This window comes from Plecotus auritus (assembly GCF_963455305.1).
Source record: "Plecotus auritus genome assembly, chromosome: 2".
Classification (NCBI taxonomy): Eukaryota; Metazoa; Chordata; class Mammalia; order Chiroptera; family Vespertilionidae; genus Plecotus; species Plecotus auritus.
Window position 1 is genome coordinate 51,982,015 of NC_137771.1, and position 21,110 is coordinate 52,003,124.

General features: G+C 41.0%; 2 protein-coding genes across 14 annotated transcripts in view; one reads left to right on the plus strand and one right to left on the minus strand.

The window, feature by feature from the left end:
- LRRC40 (leucine rich repeat containing 40) overlaps window positions 1–3,222 on the minus strand; it is a 62,994-nt gene extending 59,772 nt beyond the window's left edge. For 2 of the 5 annotated variants that reach the window (XM_080658308.1, XM_080658310.1), the window contains exon 1: window positions 2,977–3,137. Coding sequence is in view for 1 of the 5 variants with exons in the window: in XM_080658306.1 (XP_080514432.1) it covers window positions 2,977–3,127 (151 nt within the window). In the remaining 4 variants the exon portion in view is untranslated. Of the gene's footprint in view, window positions 1–2,976 lie in introns of all 5 variants that reach the window. The other 3 variants (XM_080658306.1, XM_080658309.1, XM_080658307.1) reach the window with 3 other exon arrangements.
- A 42-nt stretch (window positions 3,223–3,264) lies between these two features.
- Window positions 3,265–21,110, plus strand: part of SRSF11 (serine and arginine rich splicing factor 11) — a 43,317-nt gene continuing 25,471 nt past the window's right edge. For 5 of the 9 annotated variants that reach the window (XM_080656300.1, XM_080656303.1, XM_080656305.1 and 2 more), the window contains exons 1-2: window positions 3,265–3,365; window positions 18,628–18,841. In XM_080656300.1, the coding sequence (XP_080512426.1) occupies window positions 3,275–3,365; window positions 18,628–18,841 (305 nt within the window). In that variant the 5' untranslated portion in view covers window positions 3,265–3,274. Of the gene's footprint in view, window positions 3,366–18,624; window positions 18,842–21,110 lie in introns of all 9 variants that reach the window. The other 4 variants (XM_080656301.1, XM_080656304.1, XM_080656296.1 and 1 more) reach the window with 4 other exon arrangements.

Below are 21,110 nucleotides of genomic sequence, written 5' to 3' on the forward strand. Positions count from 1 at the left end.
CAATAAGTGAATGGATGATTACCTATCTATATATAAAAAATCTGTATATATATAAAAACCAAAGTGACTGGTTGACCGTTTGACCGGTAGCTATGATGGGCAATGACCACCAGGGGGCAGACACTCAATGCAGGAGCTGCCCCCTGGTGGTCAGTGTGCTCCCACAGCAAGAGTGCCGCTCAGCTGACCAACGGGCTCATGGCTGGTAAGCGCAGCTGTGGCGGCATGAGCCTCTCCCGTGGACACTCCCCCTGCACGCCCCTACCCCATCCGGACTGGGACTGGGATGGGGAACCGCATCAAGACTGACTGGGCGCAAGCCTGTGGCCACTTCTCAGTCATGGGCGCGACGGTATCACCCTAAGACAGGTGCACAGAGACCACAGTGGAGCGGCAGTGAGCTTACTGAACAGTGGTGGCAGCACAGCAGGGCCAGGATGAGGAGGAGTGGCGCCCCAGGCCCTGCTCGGGCTCCTCCCAGCAGCCTGCCACTTTGCACACTACTACATCCCTCGGGGGATGTAGGACTGCTGGTTTCTTTAGCCAATCCCGGCAGGCCAGGCCAAGGGACCCAACCAGTGCACGACCGGTGCACAGATTCGTGCACTGGGCCTCTAGTTTAAAAATAAAAAAGGATGAGTCTCATAAAACAAAATAAACAAAACATAAAAACAATATGCTAAGCAAAAGAAGTCTAAAACAAAAAATCAGAAATGTAAAATTCCATTTAAATTAAATTCTGAAAGAGGGTAATCTCTATTTCGGTGGAGCACTGGGTTAGATTGACAGCAAAGGGGCATGAGAACTTTCAAGTTTTGGAAATGTTCTATAACTTGATTGTGGTAGTGGTTACACAATTATACATCTTCCAAAACTCATCGAACTATACATTTAAAATGGGTACACACACTGTTTGTAAATTACACCCCAATAACATTAACTTGCAATAAAAAAAGATGCCAATTTTTAAAATCCAGATAATGTAATATATGAAAGTAACCGTGTGTGTGTGTGTGTGTGTGTGTGTGTGTGTATTAAACAAATATCCACATATACGCGTGTGTATATATGAAGGAGAAAGTACTTGGAGTATAACAAAAATTTATTATTTAACAAATGCAATCCTATATAATCCTACGTAATAAAAGCCTAATATGCAAATTGTCCCCTTTGGGTGGTCATTCAACCGGGAGACAGGGAGCCCAACCGCTCGCTATGATGTGTGCTGACCACCAGAGGGCAGCGCGGAACATGGTGGGCGTCAGCGACGCGCTGCGACCTCTTGCCGGCTACCTGGGGGTGGGGGTGACAGGGACGGAAGTATGGTGAGATGCGGGGTGTCCACTGAGCTCACTCTCACTCCCCCTGCTACCCTCCCACTGGACTCCAGGGCTCGCGTGCCGGGGAAGCCCCCACGCTCAGGTGCCGGGTGCCTGCAGGGAGCCTTCCCCGCACCCACGAGGCCTCTTCTGGGTGAGCTGGGCCACAGCCACCGGGACTACAGGGGCCAGTTGGGCTCCCCGTGGGTTCGCGCAGGAGCCGGTCTGCGAGGCTGTCTGGAAGAGAGCGCGCTGCCCGCCCGGCTTCCGTGTGGTACCGCTGGGCCCAGAGGCCCACGCTGTACCCCGGCCCGTGGCGTCTGGCTGCGCTCACCACATCTGTGTGTGGGGACTCGGGCGCCGTGACACAGACGGATGGGGACGCATGGGGGGACCAGGTGCTGCCGGGGCCCAGAGGTCAGCTGGGACCTGCCCTTCCATGCCAGACACTCGTGCTTCGATCACCGCCCAGGCCTAGGGAACCGCACCAGTGCACAAATTTCGTGCACCGGGCCTCTAGTTCTTAAATAAATTTGAATAAAGCTCATGTTAAAGTGCTTATGTGACTATGAATTGTTCTAAGTGTCACTGTGCTTCCTGGGTACCTACCTAGTACAATATCTGGAAGAAACACAGAGAGTATACAACAAATGCTGTTTAAATAAGTATGTGGCACTCCCCATTGCCCCTCTGACCTGGGACCTCTGAACAGAGTCTTACAGGAAGCAAAGGAGTGAGCCTGTCAGGTATAAAGGAAAATTTTTCAAGCTTTGGGAAAACCAAGTGTATATGCATGTTGTTTTAAAATACTTACATTCCCATAAATTAAAAGCTTTACCAGGTAGAGCAGAGATTTTACGTCATATACCCTTTCATTCATTCAGCAGGATTTCTTGGTCTACTCTGTACATGCATGGCACACACAATAAAGCAATCATTAGAAGGAAAATGGAAAGTCTTAATACCAGATAGCCTAAAACCTGACTATAAATAGAGGAAAACATTACGGGAAGAAATGATATATTGTCTCATTCCCCACTTCCCACTACCTTCCAGATAGTCAGAAGAGCATCTGGCTATTTATTATTCACTCATGGTATCCAAATTTGTACTTGAGCTTTTATTAGGTTTCTCAGGGTGGCCCCAAATTCACTCTGTATTGCATCTATCCTGACCCACAATTTGGGAAATATGCTCATTATTCCTTGTATTTTAGGACTGCTGAGGTGCACAAAGAAAAGTGTCTTGTCAGGGAACGGTGGCATTCAGAAAGTTCACAAAGGAGCTGAAAGTACAGAATTTTAGATCAAAATAAAATGAGGGAAATGAGGGCCAAAGAAACAAAGTATTTGCCCATCATTTGTTAGCTAATTTAGTCACACATTAGGTTGTTTATCTCATAGACTGTGGGAATCCCAGAAGGCGTCCCGTTTAAATTTTGGCCCATTCCCATCAGGGTCCATTCCTGAAGAGAAAGTCGGAACCGAACCGGGCTGACCGAGCCAATGAGAGTGTGATGAGTACCTCAACTAAAGTCAGGGGGGCCTGGCCAGAAGCGTGAGGCAAAGGTGGCCAATGCCAAGCCAGAGGAAAGGGAGGTTGCCTGGAACAAGGGCTTTCTGACAGGAAGCAAATCGGGTCGCACCCTGGACCTTACCTTCACTGAGGTTCCGCCCCGACAGGTTTAACTGGCCGCTCTTCCTCGCCGCCTTTAACAGCCCCTGCGGTACTGAGGCACCGCAGTCTCTCCTTTCAGCTCTGAAACCCGCTCGGGGATCCCGCTCCGAGACTCCTTTCAGACGCGACATGTTTCAACCCAGAGTCCAGAAGCAGAGCCCTACGCGTGACGCTAAAAGGAGGTGCCGCCTTCGGCCCCGCCCTCGCGGGCGCGCGCGCTCTGTACGCGGGGCTCGTGGCCCGGCGCGGGGCCTTCGCTCTTTGGTGGCGCGGCCTAGATGACGTCACTGTCCGTGACTGGAGCTGGAGGACAGAGGAGCCCTTCCCGTTGCCGGTGCCAGCCTGGTCTCTTGGAATTACTTCGCTCAAGTAAGTGTGTTTAAGCGGCTGAGGAAGGACTTGAGGATTTATTGTGTGCAATATTACCGCGATGCCATCCTTCTCATCTGTGCCCCCGCCGTGGCCAGGGTGGCGGGAAAGAATAACCTTTTCTGCTTCCTTCTTCTGGCCTGAACTGAACGTGGGCCTTGACTAAAACTTGAGACCTGGGCGCGGTCTGCAGCCTCGCTGGACCCTAGCCTGTGTTTGTCGCTGCTGGTGGTGGCGCCAAATCTCCTCCCGGCGTAGAAAATAAAGCTGATTTCTGTTCTTCCGGACTATACTCTGATTCCTAGAATTGGTGTACCTGGCCTGTTGTTGTATGGAGTTCATAGCCCAGCATAGGAAGTAGTGTGAGATGGAAGTGTTTGGCAACAGGGAAAGGAGGGGGGGAAGCTTAATAAATGTTTTCCAGGGAATCAAGTGGAGGCACAAGCTTTAGTATAGCGAAAACAGCTTGGACTTTGGAAGCCCAGAGATACGAGTTCGAATCCCAGCTGCTTCTGCATCTTACAAGCGATGTAGCTTTAGGCAATTTACTTTACCTCTTTTAAAGCTCACTTTTTAAAACTTAATTTAGAAATAATAATTTGTATCTCATTTGATTTTTAAAATAATTAAGTGAAGCTAACGTTTTAAATATTGAGCGCTTAGTGAAGAGAGGGACTCCAATCCAGAACAGAAAAGGCTTTTTTAAAAAATATTTTTATTGATTGCAGAGAGGACGGGAGAGGGAGAGAGAGATAGAAACATCAAAGATGAGAGAGAATCATTGATCGGCGGCCTCCTGCACGTCCACACTAGGGATCGAGCCCGCAACCCGGGCATGTGCCCTGACCAGGAATCAAACCGTGAGCTCCCGATTCATAATAGGTCGTCGTTCAGCCACGCCTGCCGGGCAAAGGACAATTTTGTTCAGTTAAGTCTGTTTTCCTGGAAAGTTAGTTTCTGTCTGAAATGTACAACTTTATTAATTAAACCAGTAAGTAAGACCTTTAGACTTTTCTTTTGCCTGAAGTGATTTTGGTTTTAAAAGCATATACCGGGAAATGTCCTCCTAAGCCCCCATCAACTCAGCGGGAGATCGGGGGTATATTTGAAAGGTAGAATGACAAAATCTGCAGCACAGTTTTGCCTGAGTCCTGGTTCTTGCTTCTTCTCATATTCAGTTTTAACTCCTTCTCGCTGTTTTTCTTTTTAGTTCTGTAGAGTCCTGTACACTAACAGTGAACAGCAGAAAAGTACCAGTAGTTATACTACCAAGCAAGAAAAGAGTGGGTTTTGCCCAGCCGATGTGGCACAGTGGTTGAGTGTGGACCCATGAACTCAGGAGGTTGTGGGTTCAATTCAGGTCAGAGCACTTGCCCAGGTTGTGGGCTTGTTCCCCAGTAGGGGTCCTGCAGGAGTCGGGCTTGATGTCTCTCTCATCATGGCTATTTCTATCTCTCTTATCCCTCTCTTTATAAAATCAAAAATTTTTAATGGGTTTTAAAGCAAGAACCATAGCAGATTATGCAAGGTCACTAATGAGATCTCCCCGCCCTCTAGTTTGTCTTGACAATTTGATTATAGCCACCTTATTAATATTAAGCCTTTACTAAGTGCCAGGCTCAGTGCTAATAATACCTCTTTTTGCTATCTCTTATTTAGTACAATGACCAATTTTGTAGATGAAGAAATTGATGCTAAAAGGGATTAAGAAATTGACCTAAGGTCACAAGTTGCTATAAGTTCTACAGCCAGGAATTTGAACCTAGATCTCTTTCCTAAACCTTTCTTGTTAATCATTATTTGGCTAGTGGCTTTTATTCCATCATTTTCAACTTGCTTTTTTAGTCTGGACCCATTTTAAGGGACCCTTCAAATATGTTTTAGGAGACATTTATTTATTAGAGAAAACCCTTTTTCTCTTTTGTAGGATTTAACCTACCTTTAAAGGATGAATTGCTCCAGTATCAAATTTTACAAAAGCCACCCCTCCCCCTACAATAAGTTCTTCAACATTGCTTTAAATAACATGCAAGGTATAATTTGTTCATTTATTGTGCTTCTACTTGAAGTTAAATATTTCATTATTTGTGTTTAATGTGCTCTGATCGGGGATTGAACCGCAACCTTGGCTTATCTGGATGACACTCTAACCAACTGAGCTACCCTGCCAGAGCACGTTGTTGCATTTTGTTTAAGAGAAGCACAGCCTATTTAATGGAAAAGTACTTGTGAAAAATCCAAGTGACTTACATTTTTAGTAAACAACAATAGATATAAAGTGACATGTAAAAATTGTAGTAGTATGTATTCACAGTACCACTAGTATTGTATCTGTGAAGCAAGTGCACATGGGTGAAAATTACTTCCTCGTGCAATTTGAAAAATTACATGTTCTATCAATTGTATTAGTTTAGGAAGAATGCATTACAAATTTTTAAAAACTCAGCCCTTTTTCAACATGAACATATTTGTTGAAAAATATTCATAAGTTTAAGTACTAGTTTTTTTTTAAAAAAAAACAAACAGATTATTAAAATAATATGGATATCTCCTTTACAGGGGCTGGAGACTCCTGCATAGCTACCTTTTGCAACAAAATTTGTCTAGCTATAACTTACTCTTTTTTTTTTTAAAGTAATGGGAGGTTTCACTCTTCTAACTTAATTGCTAAATTTAAAAAAGAAAGTGAAGAAACCAAAAATATATTGAGCCTAAGAATTACATTAGCTGAAAAAAGTGTTTTGTTTCATAAGGGAAAATAAGACTATTATCAAAGTAAGAGTAGCTTATCTCCGCCATTAAAATTTAATGACATTTTCAAACATGGCTGGGTTACTCTTATGAACATTACTACATTTGTTTTCCATTTGGCTCCATAACTGCCAACTTTTAAAAGTAGCAGAAAATGCTATATTATTTCTTTGAAGGCATATATGTTTTGCATTTGTAATCATGGTTTCAAATGTGGCTTTGATTTGTATTTTGTTGCTATTGGAATTGTTTGTGGCAATTTGTCTTTTTTTATGAAGACAGTGCATTTTATTTTAGGTTATTCATTTGTGTATTTTTTGTTTCCAGTGCTTCTCTTTCTTGTTTTTGAGTCATAAAGTAGTGATCTTACTCTAGGAGGTTTAATATTTGATTCAAATGTTGAGTGATATAATTCTCTCTACTTTCAATACAAAAGAATTTTAGTCCACCAGCTTTAGGAAAATATTTCCATTTTCCTTTTATAAAAAGGTTTTTACATGCTAGTGTTTTTCACATGAATAAAAGTGGAAGAACTACTTTAAAATATTTTTCTTTTAATTCTAATTACTTTCAGTTTTCTTTTATTGTTTTTATTGAAAAAAAAAAAACAAGCTAAAATCAGGGTGCTTATAAAGCACTCCTATGTCATTAAATAAAAACATTATGGTATCATTTATTGTTTTTTCTCAAATCAGCTGAAAATGTTTCCCATTACTCCAGTGATTCTTACTCCTAAACTTAATAGTTGTTTTCTTGCTCATTTTTCAAGATTAATGTGTTCTGTGACCTAAAGTCTTAATTTTATTATTAATTGTATAAGTTTTATGAGTTTGTTCGCTTTAAAATGGTAAAGTAATACAGAGAGAAAATTAGGGCACCAAACCCTAGAAGGTACTTCAGAGTAGCATTCTGTCTTTGTTTTAAAAACATACAAACCCAACACCAAATAAATCTGTTTAAAAATTAGTTTAATTAAAATCCACTAAATTAGAATTTGACTTTATATCATCCCCTGCCAATAGCTTTGTCCTATTGGATTCAGCTTGCAACCTCATTTGCTCAGTACTTCTGAAAGAGTGTGACATTGCCCCCCTGGAGTGGCTCAGTTGGTTGATCATTGTCCCATGAACTGAAAGGTCACCATTGGATTCCTGGTCAGGGCACATGCCTGGATTTTGGGCTCAATCCCCAGTAAGGGTTGTGCAGGAGGCAAGGGATCATGTTTCTCTCTCACATCGATATTTCTCTCTCCCCCGCGCTCGCTCGCTCTCTCTCTCCCCCCCTCCTCCTTCCCCCTCCCTTCTTCTCTCCCTCCCTCCCTCCTTCCCCCCTCTTTTCCTCTTAAAAAAAATCAAAACATTTTTTTAAGTGACATAAATGATTATACATGGCATGTATTGCTCTATATGAGGAAAGCTCCTCATCTGTCTTATGAAGACAAGCTATGGTCCCCGAGATTATTTTTAGTGTCAACTTAAGTTGATAAAGATGGGAAATGTGGATATTTTGATAGCTATTGACAATAACAATCAGATTTTTATTTAAAAAATTGATATTCAAATTTTGAGTTGGAATATTTATACTCACAAATACAACTGATACAAATTCCAGTTTAATTAATTTTTTTCTACATCAAATCTTTAAAATATCACAATTAAATTTGAAAGATACCGTCCTTGGCGTGTTGAAGTACTAGTGAACATTTAAATACTTGGCCTAGAGGAGAAACCAAGATGGCGGCATAGGTAAGCACCTAAACTGCTGCCTTGCACAACAATTTCAAAACTACAACTAAAAGACAGAGCGGACACCATCCAGAACCACAGGAAAGCTGGCTGAGTGAAAATTCTACAACTAGAAGGAAAGAGAAAAGCTCACAGAGAATTGGAGGTACGGCAAAGGGTCTTTGTGCACGCAGAGAGGAAGGGCGGCTGAGAGCCTGGCTGACTTTCTCTGGCGGAAGGAGGAAGGAAGCCCCTGACCACACTGAACCCCAGTTCTGACTGCACTGAACCCCAGTCCCGGGCAAAACCCCGTGAACCCAGGCTCATACAGGGGGAGCCTGGACTGTCAGATAGAGAGAAAGGCACCCGGAGACTCGGAGACCCGGGGGAGCCCCAGCAGGCAGAGTTCTGGAGGCGCGCCGCGCCAGTGTGCACAAAGGCTGCGGAGGTTGCCACAGGCTTTCCCTAGCAGAAGGGAGTCCGAAGCTCCTAACTGCACTGAACCCTGGTTCCAGGTGAGCCTCTGGGGACCCGCGCTCTTACGGGGGCGGGGGGGGGGGGGAATCTGGACTCTCGGGCAGAGACTCGGGAACCGGGGAAGGCAGAGGTCTGCAGGCGTGCGCATGCCAGTGCGCACAAAGGCTGCGAAGGTTGCCACAGGCTTTCCCTGGTGGAAGGGAGTCAGAAGCTCCTGACTGCACTGAGCCCCAGTTCTGACTGCACTGAACCCCAGTTCCAGGCGAGCCCCTGGGGACCCACGCTCTTGTGGGGGGAATCTGGACTCTCGGGTGGAGACTTTGGAGCTGGGGAAGGCAGAGGTCTGCAGGCACGCACGCGCGCAAGGGCAAGGCTGACAGGAAGCCAAGACTGTCTGCTCCGCCCTGAGACTCCACCCCATCCAAGCTGAGCACAGAGGCTATAGCAATTTGGCAAGTCTAATCCTATAAGGCTGTCTCCAGCACCGAACTTCTCCCAGGGTAGACACAGCTGATCCTCACAGCCAACTGGCCTGCAGGTCAATTCCTCCCAGTGATACCAACAACAATCAAGACTTAAGTACAACAAGGCTGTACACACAGTCCACAAAGGGGTGCACCAAGAGTGTCCACCTCAGGTTAACTGGGGAGGCCGACCCACTGGGCCCTTAGGACACTTAGCACACAAAGCTAGGTTTCCTACCAACTCAGGGAAGCAGTGAAAAATGGGGAGACGAAGAAACAGATCACAAACAAAAGAAATGGAGGAAAACAAACGACTGGATATAGAATTCAAAACCACGGTTATAAGGCTTTTCAAGAATATCCTAGAAAAGGCCAATAAATATAACGAGACCCTAGAAGATATGAAAAAGGACCAACTAGAAATTAAACATACACTGACTGAAATAAAATATATTATACAGAGACCCAACAACAGACTAAAGGAACACAAGAATCAAGTCAAAGATTTGAAATACAAAGAAGCAAAAAACACTCAACCAAAAAGCAAAAAGAAAAAAAAATCCAAAAAGTTGAAGATAGTGTAAGAAGACTCTGGGACAACTTCAAGCATACCAACATCAGAATTATGGGGGTGCCAGAAGAAGAGAGAGAGCAAGATACTGAAAACCTATTTGAAGAAATAATGACTGAAAACTTCCCCCACCTGGTGAAAGAAATAGACTTACAAGTCCAGGAAGCGCACAGAACCCCAAACAAGAGGAATCCAAAGAGGACCACACCAAGACACATCATAATTAAAATGCCAAGAGCAAAAGACAAAGAGAGAATATTAAAAGCAGCAAGAGAAAAACAGTTAGTTACCTACAAGGGAGCACCCATACGACTGTAAGCTGATTTCCCAACAGAAACTATGCAGGCCAGATGGGAGTGGCAAGAAGTATTCAAAGTGATGAAAAGCAAGAACCTACAACCAAGATTACTCTACCCAGCACAGCTATCATTCAGAATTGAAGGGCAGATAAAGAGCTTCACAGATAAGAAAAAGCTAAAGGAGTTCATCACCACCAAACCAGTATTATATGAAATGCTGAAAGGTATTCTTAAAGAAGAGGAAGAAGAAAAAAGTAAAGATAAAAATTATGAACAACAGCCCTAACCGGTTTGGCTCAGTGGATGGGGTGTCGGCCTGCGGACTGAAGGGTCCCGGGTTCGATTCCGGTCAAGGGCATGTGCCTTGGTTGCGGGCACATCCCCAGTGGGGGGTGTGCAGGAGGCGGCTGATCGATGTTTCTCTCTCATCGATGTTTCTGGCTCTCTGTCCCTCTCCCTTCCTCTCTGTAAAAAATCAATAAAATATATATTTAAAAAAAAATTATGAACAACAAATACATATCTATGAACAAGTGAACATAAAAATCAAGTGAATTAAAAACCTGATGAACAGAATAATCTGGCGAATATAATAGAATCAGGGGCATAGAAAAGGAGTGGACTGATAATTCTCAGGGGGAAAGTGGTATGGGGGGGTTCAGGAAGAGACTGGACAAAAATCATACACCCATGGATGAGGACAGTGCGGGGGAGGTAAGGGCAGAAGGTGGGGTGGGAACCAGGTGGAGGGGAGCTATGGGGGGGAAAAGGAGAAACAATTGTAATAATCTGAATTAAGATTTATTTAAATAAATAAATAAATAAATACTTGGCCTACAATGCAAATCTGCGAACCCAGCAAATCTATGAACCCAGCTTTACTCTTCATATTTCTAAAGATATGTGTTTTGCACTCATCACTAAATTTATCTACAGTTGATATAGCTTTGACTTTTTTCATTTTAGAGATGCTAAACTTTTTGCTTTTCTTTTAACTTCTCGTTTCCTAGGAAGTTACCTTTCCACTATCTCTTTCCTCCTTCATAATAATTATTTGATCAATGTCTCCACATGCTTTAGACTTCAGTTTGAGCAAATTGTGGCTTGAAACTAACTTCATAGTTTCAAGTGATGAGGGTGGCAAATAGAGGAAAGAAGCATTATAGCTTTTAACATGAGTGAATGTTAGGAATTCATATTGTTTTATATACTTAGTAATATTTTCCTTTTTTTTTTAATCTGTTCTTTTGGTTATTTCCTAGTCCAGTGGTCGGCAAACTCATTAGTCAACAGAGCCAAATATCAACAGTACAACGATTGAAATTTCTTTTGAGAGCCAAATTTTTTAAACTTAAACTTCTTCTAATGGCACTTCTTCAAAATAGACTCGCCCTGGCCGTGGTATTTTGTGGAAGAGCCACATTCAAGGGGCCAAAGAGCCGCATGTGGCTCGCGAGCCGCAGTTTGCCAACCACTGTCCTAGTCTATTGCTCTGACCCATGTCACAGTACTTTTATTTAAGACTAGAGGCCCAGTGGACAAAATTCGTGCAAGGGGTGGAAGGGGGGGTGGAAGGGTTCCTTCAGCCCGGCCTGCAGCCTCTCACAATCCCGGGACCCCTCAGACATCCCTCTCACAATCTGGGATCGCTGGCCCCTAACCACTCTGCCTGCCTGCCTCATCGCCCCTAACCACTCTGCCTGCCTGCCTCATTGCCCCTAACCACTCTGCCTGCCTGCCTCATCGCCCCTAACTGCTTACCTGCCTGCCTGATTGCCCCTAACTGTTCACCTGCCTGCCTCATCGCCCCTAACAGCTTGCCTGCCTGCTGATCACCCCTAACCACTCTGCCTGCCTGCCTGCCTCATCGCCCCTAACTGTTCACCTGCCTGCCTGATCGCTCCTAACTGCCTCTGCCTCGACCCCCACTGCAGCGGCTTCGTCCAGAAGGTCTTTCGACTGCCCGGTCTAATTAGCATATTATGCTTTTATTAGTATAGATTAGTGAAACATATCTATAGTTGTGTCTTTTGAAAATAAGAATAATACTCTTGCTCTGAAAATGTAGAAAAGTAATTGAATCCTTCCTAGAAAGAGTTTTCCATAAAACATTTGTGTTTTGTCATCCATCTATGCATGCAATTAATTGGTAAAATGCTACTTTAGGATCAAAATGAATATGAAAACTTGAAATCTGTTGGTGTCATGTTTCTGTTAAAACAGTTTCTTAAAGGAGAAAGGGCATCTAAGAATAGTGTATTTCATGTTCACTACCACTTAACAGTTTGCAAAGTACTTTCACAGTTGATAATAATTCACTAAGTAAGACAAAAGTATTATTGTTATTATTCATCCATTGAAAAGATGAGATATTTGAACACATTTTCCTGTAATGGTACATACCGTTTGTTGAGTGCCTGTGTGCTGGGCACTGTGGTAGGTGCTTCATATCCATAATATTTCAAATCTTGGAAACTTTAAATAGTATCATTATTATCATTTTTCACATAAGGGAATTGGAGCTCACATAGCTAATTATAGGAAGTAGTTATAGTAGCTGACAACATGCATAGGAGAGTGAAATGGGAGACTTATACTTTGTTACACTCACATAGATATGCACTGTTTAACATTTTGCATTTATTACTTTATAATAATTTTTTACTATGCCACAAAAAGAAACCATGTTAAAATGTGGGATCTTAAATAAGAAACTTCTGTATATATGTTCACTCTTCTGATTCATATTTTTCATGTGAATGATAAAGTAGCATTAGTCCAAGGTATAGCCTAAAGGAATGGTATAAAATGGAACCCAGTAGAGGTAATCTATCACTTGTAGAGTAGTTAATGTTTAGCTTTACTAATCATTTGCATTAGTATTCTCACTTCAACCTCACAACAACCCAGTGAGGTAAGCATTATTTCAGAGAAGGAAATTGAACCATAAAGTAATGAACCAGAGGTCACAATTAACCTAATTGGTGATAGATTCCATCAGTCTGTTCTCTGCATCTGTGAGTCTATTTCTGTGTTGTTGTATTGTTGTTTTTTTCAAGCTGTGTAGACCATGATTACAGTATGTTGTTGTATTTTAATCCTTGATCTAGAAGTGTTAACTATTCCTTGGGGGTTTTTTGTTTTTTAATATATATTTTTACTGATTTCAGAGAGGAAGGGAGAGGGAGAGAGAGATAGAAACATCAATGATGAGAGAGAATCTTTGATCAGCTGCCTTCTGCAGGCCTCCTACTAAGGATCGAGCCCACAACCCCCAGGCATGTGCCCTTGACTGGAATAGAATCTGGAACCCTTTAGTCCGCAGGCCAACACTGTATCCACTGAGCCAAACCACTAGGCTATTTCTATTGGGGATTTTTTTGTTGTTCATTTATATTGTTCTTTATGTTCCACATATAAGTGAAATCATATGGTATTTCTCTTTCTCTGACTGACTTATTTCATTTAGCATAATACCCTCTACATCAATCCATGCTTTTGCAAATGGTGATTTTGTTCTTTTTAATGTCCTAGGCCTACATTCTTAATGACTTGTAGTGCCTTTATATGTTGCGAGGATTAGCAGGCATTTTAAAAGCATTCAGTTAATGTACATTCGCTTGTTACTGAGTTGAGTATACTTTTGTTTTTTACCAGTTTTATAAGACTCTAGAAATAATTTTCTTTCATGAAGAGAAACTAAATTTTATAGCATAAGGGGGAAAAGGAGTTCAAATGGTGCAAATGTTTAACTCCTTGGTTTGGAAAAAGTATTTAATGTTAAAATGCTTGAAATGTTAAAACACTTAAAGATACATATAACACTGGATATTTTTTTAAGATTTTTTTAAGATTGTGAAGCCTTTTGTCAATTGAGACTCCAAACGAATCTCACATAGCATAGAGTAATCAGTACCTGGAGTTTCCCCATCCAAATATTTCTGTTTATTCCATTCAGACAAAAAGTCAAATATCTGGCTCTAGTCGGTTTGGCTCAGTGGCTAGAGCTTCGGCCCACGGACTGAAGGGTCATGGTTTTGGTTCCAGTAAAGGGCCTGTACTTTGGTTGTAGGCTTGATCCCCAGCCCCCATCAGGGCACATGTGGGAGGTACCCAATCGATGTGTCTCTCTCACATTGATGTTTCTCTCTTGCTCTCCCCCTGTCTTCCACTCTAAAAATCAATGGAAAAATATCCTCGGATGAGGAATAACAACAACAAAAAAGCCAAATATCTGTACAAATAAATTGACTGATTTTCCAAGCATGGGCATTATAGCTGAGAAAACTGTGCATATGGATATAGCAGTATCTTAATGCTCAAACTACTACTTTTTTTCTCTATGTCAATCATAAAATAAAGCTTTGAAAAATGGGCACATACAGATTTTTGCATATAATTTCAAAGTGCTCACAGACCCTGTGCTGTCAATTTTAAAATGTAGGTCTAGAATCCCTACTGTTAATAAGTTGAACAATATGAAGCAAGTATTTGGAAATAAACTTAGACTTTTATTATGTCTTGATGTGTGTGTCCATCCATCCATCTGTCATCGTCCCCTAGTGCTAACTCATTCTTTAGTCTCTCCCTTTCATTTAGATAGAGCAGAAGAAAGGGGAGCATGAGATTTACAGTTTTTATTTTAAAATAGATATTCATATTTGTAGAATTATCTAATTTATAGAACTGGGAATAGAATGGAAATACAGTGATCTAATATGTAGAATTACAGATACAAATTAAAATAGATATGCAGATAAATTTTTTTAAAGTTACAGATTTGTAAGTAATAATTTATTTCCTAAGTTTTTCTTATTGCTGTCTATAGCCAAATACTTTGGGAATGTATCTCAATCAAATTTCCCTGTAAATCAAACAAATGTATTCCTGTCTTCATTCACGCAGCCTTTGTTTAACAGATTATGTGAAGCATTTGTAAAGTTCCCAGCACATAGATGATATTCAGTAAGTTTTTGTCAAATGCTGAATTAGTTCCAGTGTAATATTGTTGGGCATTAAAAACACAAAGATTAATACATTGTCTTTCATGTCCTCAAAAAGTGTATTTGCTAGAAGAAAAGGTCTACTTAACAACTAATTTTATAAAAGACCTGTTGCTTTTGCAGATATACAAAATTGTGTCAATTTGGAGGACTCCACCATCTTTTCCATTAGTGGGTAAGAAGGTATTTAACAACAGAGGTGGCAACTTAGCCAACTGAGAACTTGTTATTCAGTGGGTAGGGTGATATCTATGCCTATTCTGTTTTTAAATTGGAGAACTTCTATCTAAATATATGGTGTGTGTTTTTTTCTTAGAAATGTCTTGGCTACAAGTGGTTTTCTTTTGTTGTTTTATTGAGATACTAGAGGCCCGATGCACAAAATTTGTGCAAGGGGCTTGGCCCCCCACCCACTATTCGTTCTGGAAGGTTGTTCCACTGTCCTGTCTAATTAGCATATTAGCTCTTTATTATATAGGATAACTGAATTATAGCACTGTGTAAGTTTAGCGTGTACAGCATAAAGATTTGACCTGAAATGATTAAATAAGTTTAGTTAACATCCACCTCATATAGAAATAAAGAAAAAGATTTTTTTCATTGTAATGAGAACTCTTGGGATGTACTCTTTTAATGATTTTCATATATACCACACAGCAGTGTTAAGTATAGTCATGTTGTATACTATATCCCTAGTAGTTATTTTATATCTGAAAGTTTGTACCTGTCAACTACCTTCTTCCACCCTTTCTGGTAATTACTAATCCTATCTCTTTTTCTATGAGTTATTTTGTTTTTTTGTTTGTTTGTTTGTTTGTTTTAGATTCTACTGTGATGTCATACAGTATTTGTCTTTCTTTGTCTGACATAATTCATTTAGCATAATGCCCTCAAGGTCCATCCATGTTTTTGCAAATGACAGGATTTACTTTTTTATTGCTGAATAATATTTGAGTGTGTGTGTGTGTGTGTGTGTGTGTGTGTGTATACATTCATCCATGGACACTTGGCTGTTTCCATGTCTGAGCTATTATAAACAATGCTGCTGTGAACATGGGGGTGCAGATATCTCTTCAACATAGTGTTTCGTTTCCTTTGGATATATTCCCAGAAGTGGGATTGTTGGGTTATATGGCAGTTCTATTTTGAATTTTTTGAGGAACCTGCATATTATTTCCCATAGTGTCTATACCAATTTACAGTCCCACCAGTAGTGCACAAGGGTTCCTCTTTCTCCACGTCTTCACAAGCATATATCACCGGTCTTTTTGGTGCTAGCCTTTCCAACAGGCATAAGGCGATATCTCATTGTGGTTTTGATTTGTATTTCCCTAAAGATTAGGGATGCTGGGGATATTTATGTGTACCTATTGGCTATTCATATATCTTCTTTAGACAAATGTCTATTCAGGTCCTTTGCCCGTTTTTAATTGGATTACTGTATTTGTTTTTTCCTGTTAGATGACTTCTCTGTATGTTTTAGATATTAACTTCTTTTCAGATATATAGTTTGCAAATATCTTTTCCCATTCCATAGGTTGTCTTTTCATTTTGGTGATGGTTTCCTTTGCTGTGCAGAAGCTTTTTAGTTTGATGTAGTCCCGTGTGTTTATTTTTATTTTATTGTTTGTGCTTTTGGTGTCCCATCAGAAAAATCATTGCCAAGTCCAGTATCAAGGGGCTTTTTTCCTACGTTCTTTTCTAGGAGTTTTATGGTTTCAGGTCTTTAATCCATTTTGAGTTACTTTTTGTGAGTAGTGTAATATAGGGGTCTAGTTTCATTCTTTTATATATGAGATCTTTTTAAAAAATATATTTTTATTGATTTCAGAGAGGGAGAGAAACATCAATGATGAGAAAGAATCATTGATCGACTACCATCCAGCAGGTCCCTTACTGGGGATCAAGCCCACAAACCAGGCATGTGTCCTGACCTGGAATGGAACCATGACCAACTGATTCATAGTTTGACACTCAACCATTGAGGCATACCGGCTGGGGATGATACACAAATTATTTATCACACTGTTAAGAATCTGTAATTGGCAGTTAAAGATGTCATTTTCAAAATGATAAATTACATTTTTATATTCAGAGGTACACATTTGTGACTGACATAGATTTAGTTGTAATTTGTAATTTTGCTGAGGCTTACATTCCCCAACCCATCCTGTTTTGTATAAGAGCTAGCAGAAGTAACTTAGCTAGTAAGTATACTAGGCCAGTTGGCTCTACATCAAATCTCAATAACTTTGTGTTCTGATCTCTCACAAATTATACTCTTGACTGCATTATTTCATACAGGTATTTACTAATGAAAATATTCCATAAAGCCTCAGGTGTTAACCTCCAAAAATATTCAGGATCAGGTAAATTATTTAACAACTAGGGGCCCAGTGCATGAAATCATGCACCTTGAAAGGAACTGTAGGCTGCAAGGCTGCTGTGGGCACAGGGACAGTTCTCGGTCCATCCTCCGTGCTCCCACCTGGCCCCTCCCGCCACCACGTGGCAGCAATAAATTTTCAGTAATCACCAGAGGCTTGCCCCAATGACAGGGATGGGCGCCCTGCCTTGGTCTGGTGCCCCTGTTCACTTGCTCCACCATCCCACCACAGCCAGCGCCCGCCATGTTCTGTGCTCTGGCTGCTGCCGATGCCTGCCATGTTCTGCACATGCCTCCTGGTGGTCAGTGCACTTCATAGCAACTGGTTGTTCGGTTGTTCCACCATTCAGTCTATTTGCACATTAGCCTTTTATTATACAGGATTGTCATAGAATAAATGGCTCTTTAGTAAGGCATGTGTTCAACATATTTATTAGGTATTGACTGTGTGACAGACATTGTGCTAGGTTCTAAACTGACCCAGAAAATTCACAGCTGTGCTGGGGGGCAGAGGGGTGCATGTCAATATAACAAGGTAAAGGTATCCCTTGTTGTTAAGCAGAAAAGAGGAAGGCCTAACTGCTTGCAGAAGTTGTGGCAGTGAGGGAAGAAAACCCTACGAAAGATGGCAGTTAGATAAAATGAGGGAGGTCATTAATAACTTGTATAAAGACACAGTGAAATGAAATATTTTGTCAGGTTTGGGGAACTTCTAGTCATTAAATAACACTAGATGAAAGGAAAATAATTTAAATTTGGTTGAAAAATTATGCAAGGATCTTTTTATAGTCAAAAGCTTCAAAAATTAAGCAAAAATATGCATGTAAGAGTTTTTTCTGTAGTTTTCAGATCTTATACTTAAATATATTTAGATACAGCACAATGTGCTCTTAAATAGTCAACCTGGTGAAATAAAATTAGCTTATAAAGCACTAATAAGTGTAGCATTAAAATACATATTTTTGAAGGTTTACTGACCAAGCAAATTATAACAATTTAATGTTACCAAGATGCAGAAAATTTTATATTGGTGGAAAGGAAAATCTTGGTAGGGAGGGTGGAAATTTCATTAGTTAACTCCACAGATCTGTAGTTGAAATATCTGTATATAGCAATATCGTGGGCATTTTTAACAAGAATAGTTAATAAAGTATGCATACTTATTTTGCAGGGGAGTAAATATTGCCTTAAAAATATTCCACTTTTCTTTTTTAAAAAGGAGGGGGGAGCGGAACGAAAAGAGATGACGTCTTTCAGTAGACCACTGAGCCTCTCGCGACCTGGCTGCGAGCAAGGCTTGCTGCGCCTGCGCGGGGCGGAGCCGACGGTGACGCGCCCGTGCGCCGCAAGGCATTGTGGGGAAGTCGGGCCCGCAATTGAGGTGGTTGGAGGCCAGGCCGTTTGTTTTCTCGTGGGCTCGAACTCGCGCGCTCTTCCCTCCCCCCGGCGAGCTGTGGGGCGGAGAAACGGCGGCGGAGGCAGCAGCAGCGGCTGTAACCGTGGACACCCTCCCGTCTCCTCTCCGGCAAACGGTTCCTCTTTCCCCTCCCTCTCACTGTTTGTTGTGTGTTTGATGTGTTAAAGCAGGAGCGAGCAGCGCCATGAGCAACACTACCGTCGTCCCCAGCACTGCGGGCCCGGGCCCCAGCGGCGGGCCGGGTGGCGGAGGCGGCGGCGGCGGCGGCGGCGGCACCGAGGTAATCCAGGTGACTAATGTCTCCCCGAGCGCTAGCTCTGAGCAGATGCGGACCCTCTTCGGTTTCCTAGGCAAGATCGACGAACTGCGCCTCTTCCCGCCGGAGTGAGTATCGTCCACCATCACCGTTTTTGCTAACTCCTCCCAGCCTGGGCCTAACCACACCATTTCCTAGGCCCTTGTCGAAGCTTCCGTGGACCGGGTAGCTTTAGTTTAGGTGGCTGTTACATTACTTACGAAAGAATCTGCATATTGGGCCCACTAAAGAAGCAGGGCCAGGGTTTGGAGGATTAGGAGTCACTGGCTCTCAATCTCAAACCCCCGCCCCCTTAAATTGTGCCAACAGTGTCATTCTTTGAGCAATTAAAGCATGATAACTGCATTTTATGTGTTTTGATTAATTTTTTTTAAGTTGTTTCTTTTGAGTTCTTTGGAAAGTAACAGAATTGCCCATTCCTGTGTAAATTTATTATTGAACTTTGTAGGTGGTCGTTCACTTATTGCTAGGTATTGCTGTTCCGGGATTCTGGCCCACTGAATACATACAGAGTTAATCTATTAATACTCTTTCACAGCAGTACATTCCGTGAACCTGAGTACATACTTTTAATGACAAAAAAAAATGGGTTATAGCTGAAAGCTAGAGTTTTCCTTTATTTAAATAATGTATATAGTTATGTTTTACAGTTCTAAATTTTTAGAGTGTGGCATTTTTTTTTATCCTGTTGTCTCACATTATTTTTATTGCAAAAGTATTAGATGAGTGAATTGTAAAGAAAAGTAAAGAAGCTATGATGCTAGATAAGGTGTGATAATTATTAGAACAAACATTAGGAATAAAAGTCTGCACTATTTCAGAAGGGTGAAAATTCAAATGTTACTTTCAGTATATTCTCCCATCCCACTTAGTTTTATGATTTCACTTAAGTTCTAAACAGGAAATAGGAATCTGCTGTTTTGTTGGATGTGCTAAATCATTACTCTATGTACTCTGTACACCAAAATAATACAAGTTGACCATACTGTGGTGTTTGTTAGGTATAATCGTATTTCATCACTTTCTATTTAAAATATTTTCAGGTTCTTAGTGTTTTCAAATTGTTGTGTTTTTAATATTTAGGGGAATATACATGAGAGAGATTTTAGAATTATTTGCATGAAGTGTACAGTTCCAGGAACAGATATTTGTAGTAATCTTGAATAGAAACTCAATTTGCTTTGGTAATGAAGGACAAATAGCTTTCGTAATATGAACATACAGAAATAGATGTTTTTCTGTTACTCAGTTTTTCTCACAGCATATTCCTCCTTAAGTTGTTAGTAAAATTAATTAACAGTAAATGGCAGAAAATGAGTGACACATTTGATTATGTTCAAAGTATTTGAGATACTGGATTTATTTACAAAATAATTCTTTCCAGTCCCACAAGTTATTAAGAATTTTGTCATAGTTGCTGACCTTGAAGTGTTTTTTTTATTTTGAAGATGCTCTTTTTATGATTCATTTATTAAAAAGATGACAAAGGGAGGTGTAAACAGCTTTCTGGTTTATCTTTTACCCATCCCATGGTCAGTATCTTAGAGGGAGTCTTGGACTCATGGCTTTTTGCTTTGTAATCCAAGGAGTAGTTTCATCATGTAACCAGGATAGCAGATGTACACCAGATAATATGATTTGGGGTACTGTACATTAAGAGGATATTCCCTGTATTGGAAGAAGGAGTTTATATTGACACATTTCTGCTCTTTGACTCCTTCATATGTGTTCCCACATACAGACTGTTTTTCTCTTCTGAAAATGTACAGTTACAATGTAGTAAATGCTATATTATCTTAGTGGCTTCCCTAAATTGAATAGTACTTATGTAGTTGTCTACTTTTGTTGCTAATCTCACATCCCAATAGCTCATCTGACCTGCACAATTTGGAAATATTTGATAGACAATTTCTTTAAGCTTGCTACAGTTTTCAGTGGTTTCCTGGTGACAGTGTGCTATGGAGTCTTAGTAGTAGTCCAAAAGGGTTCATTATGTCAAAACTTTGCTCTTAGAATATGTTTAATTGGCTCAGATTACATAAAATTATGACTATTATAAACACATTTGCACATGGTGTGCGTGTGTGTGTTTTTTTAGGGTGTACATCCCCCTCCCCCCAAAGGCATTCATGTCCACCTGGAACTCTTTTCTCCTAGATATAACCATGACATGTTTATTTCCTTTTGTTGCTCAAATGCCACCTAATCTGTTTCCTGATCACTCTGTATAAAAATACAGCATACCTGCTTTGTCTTTATACAATTTAACTGCTTTGTTTTTCTCTATGGCACCAATCATCAACAGGTTAAATTTAATTGTCTCTCTTCTGGAATATG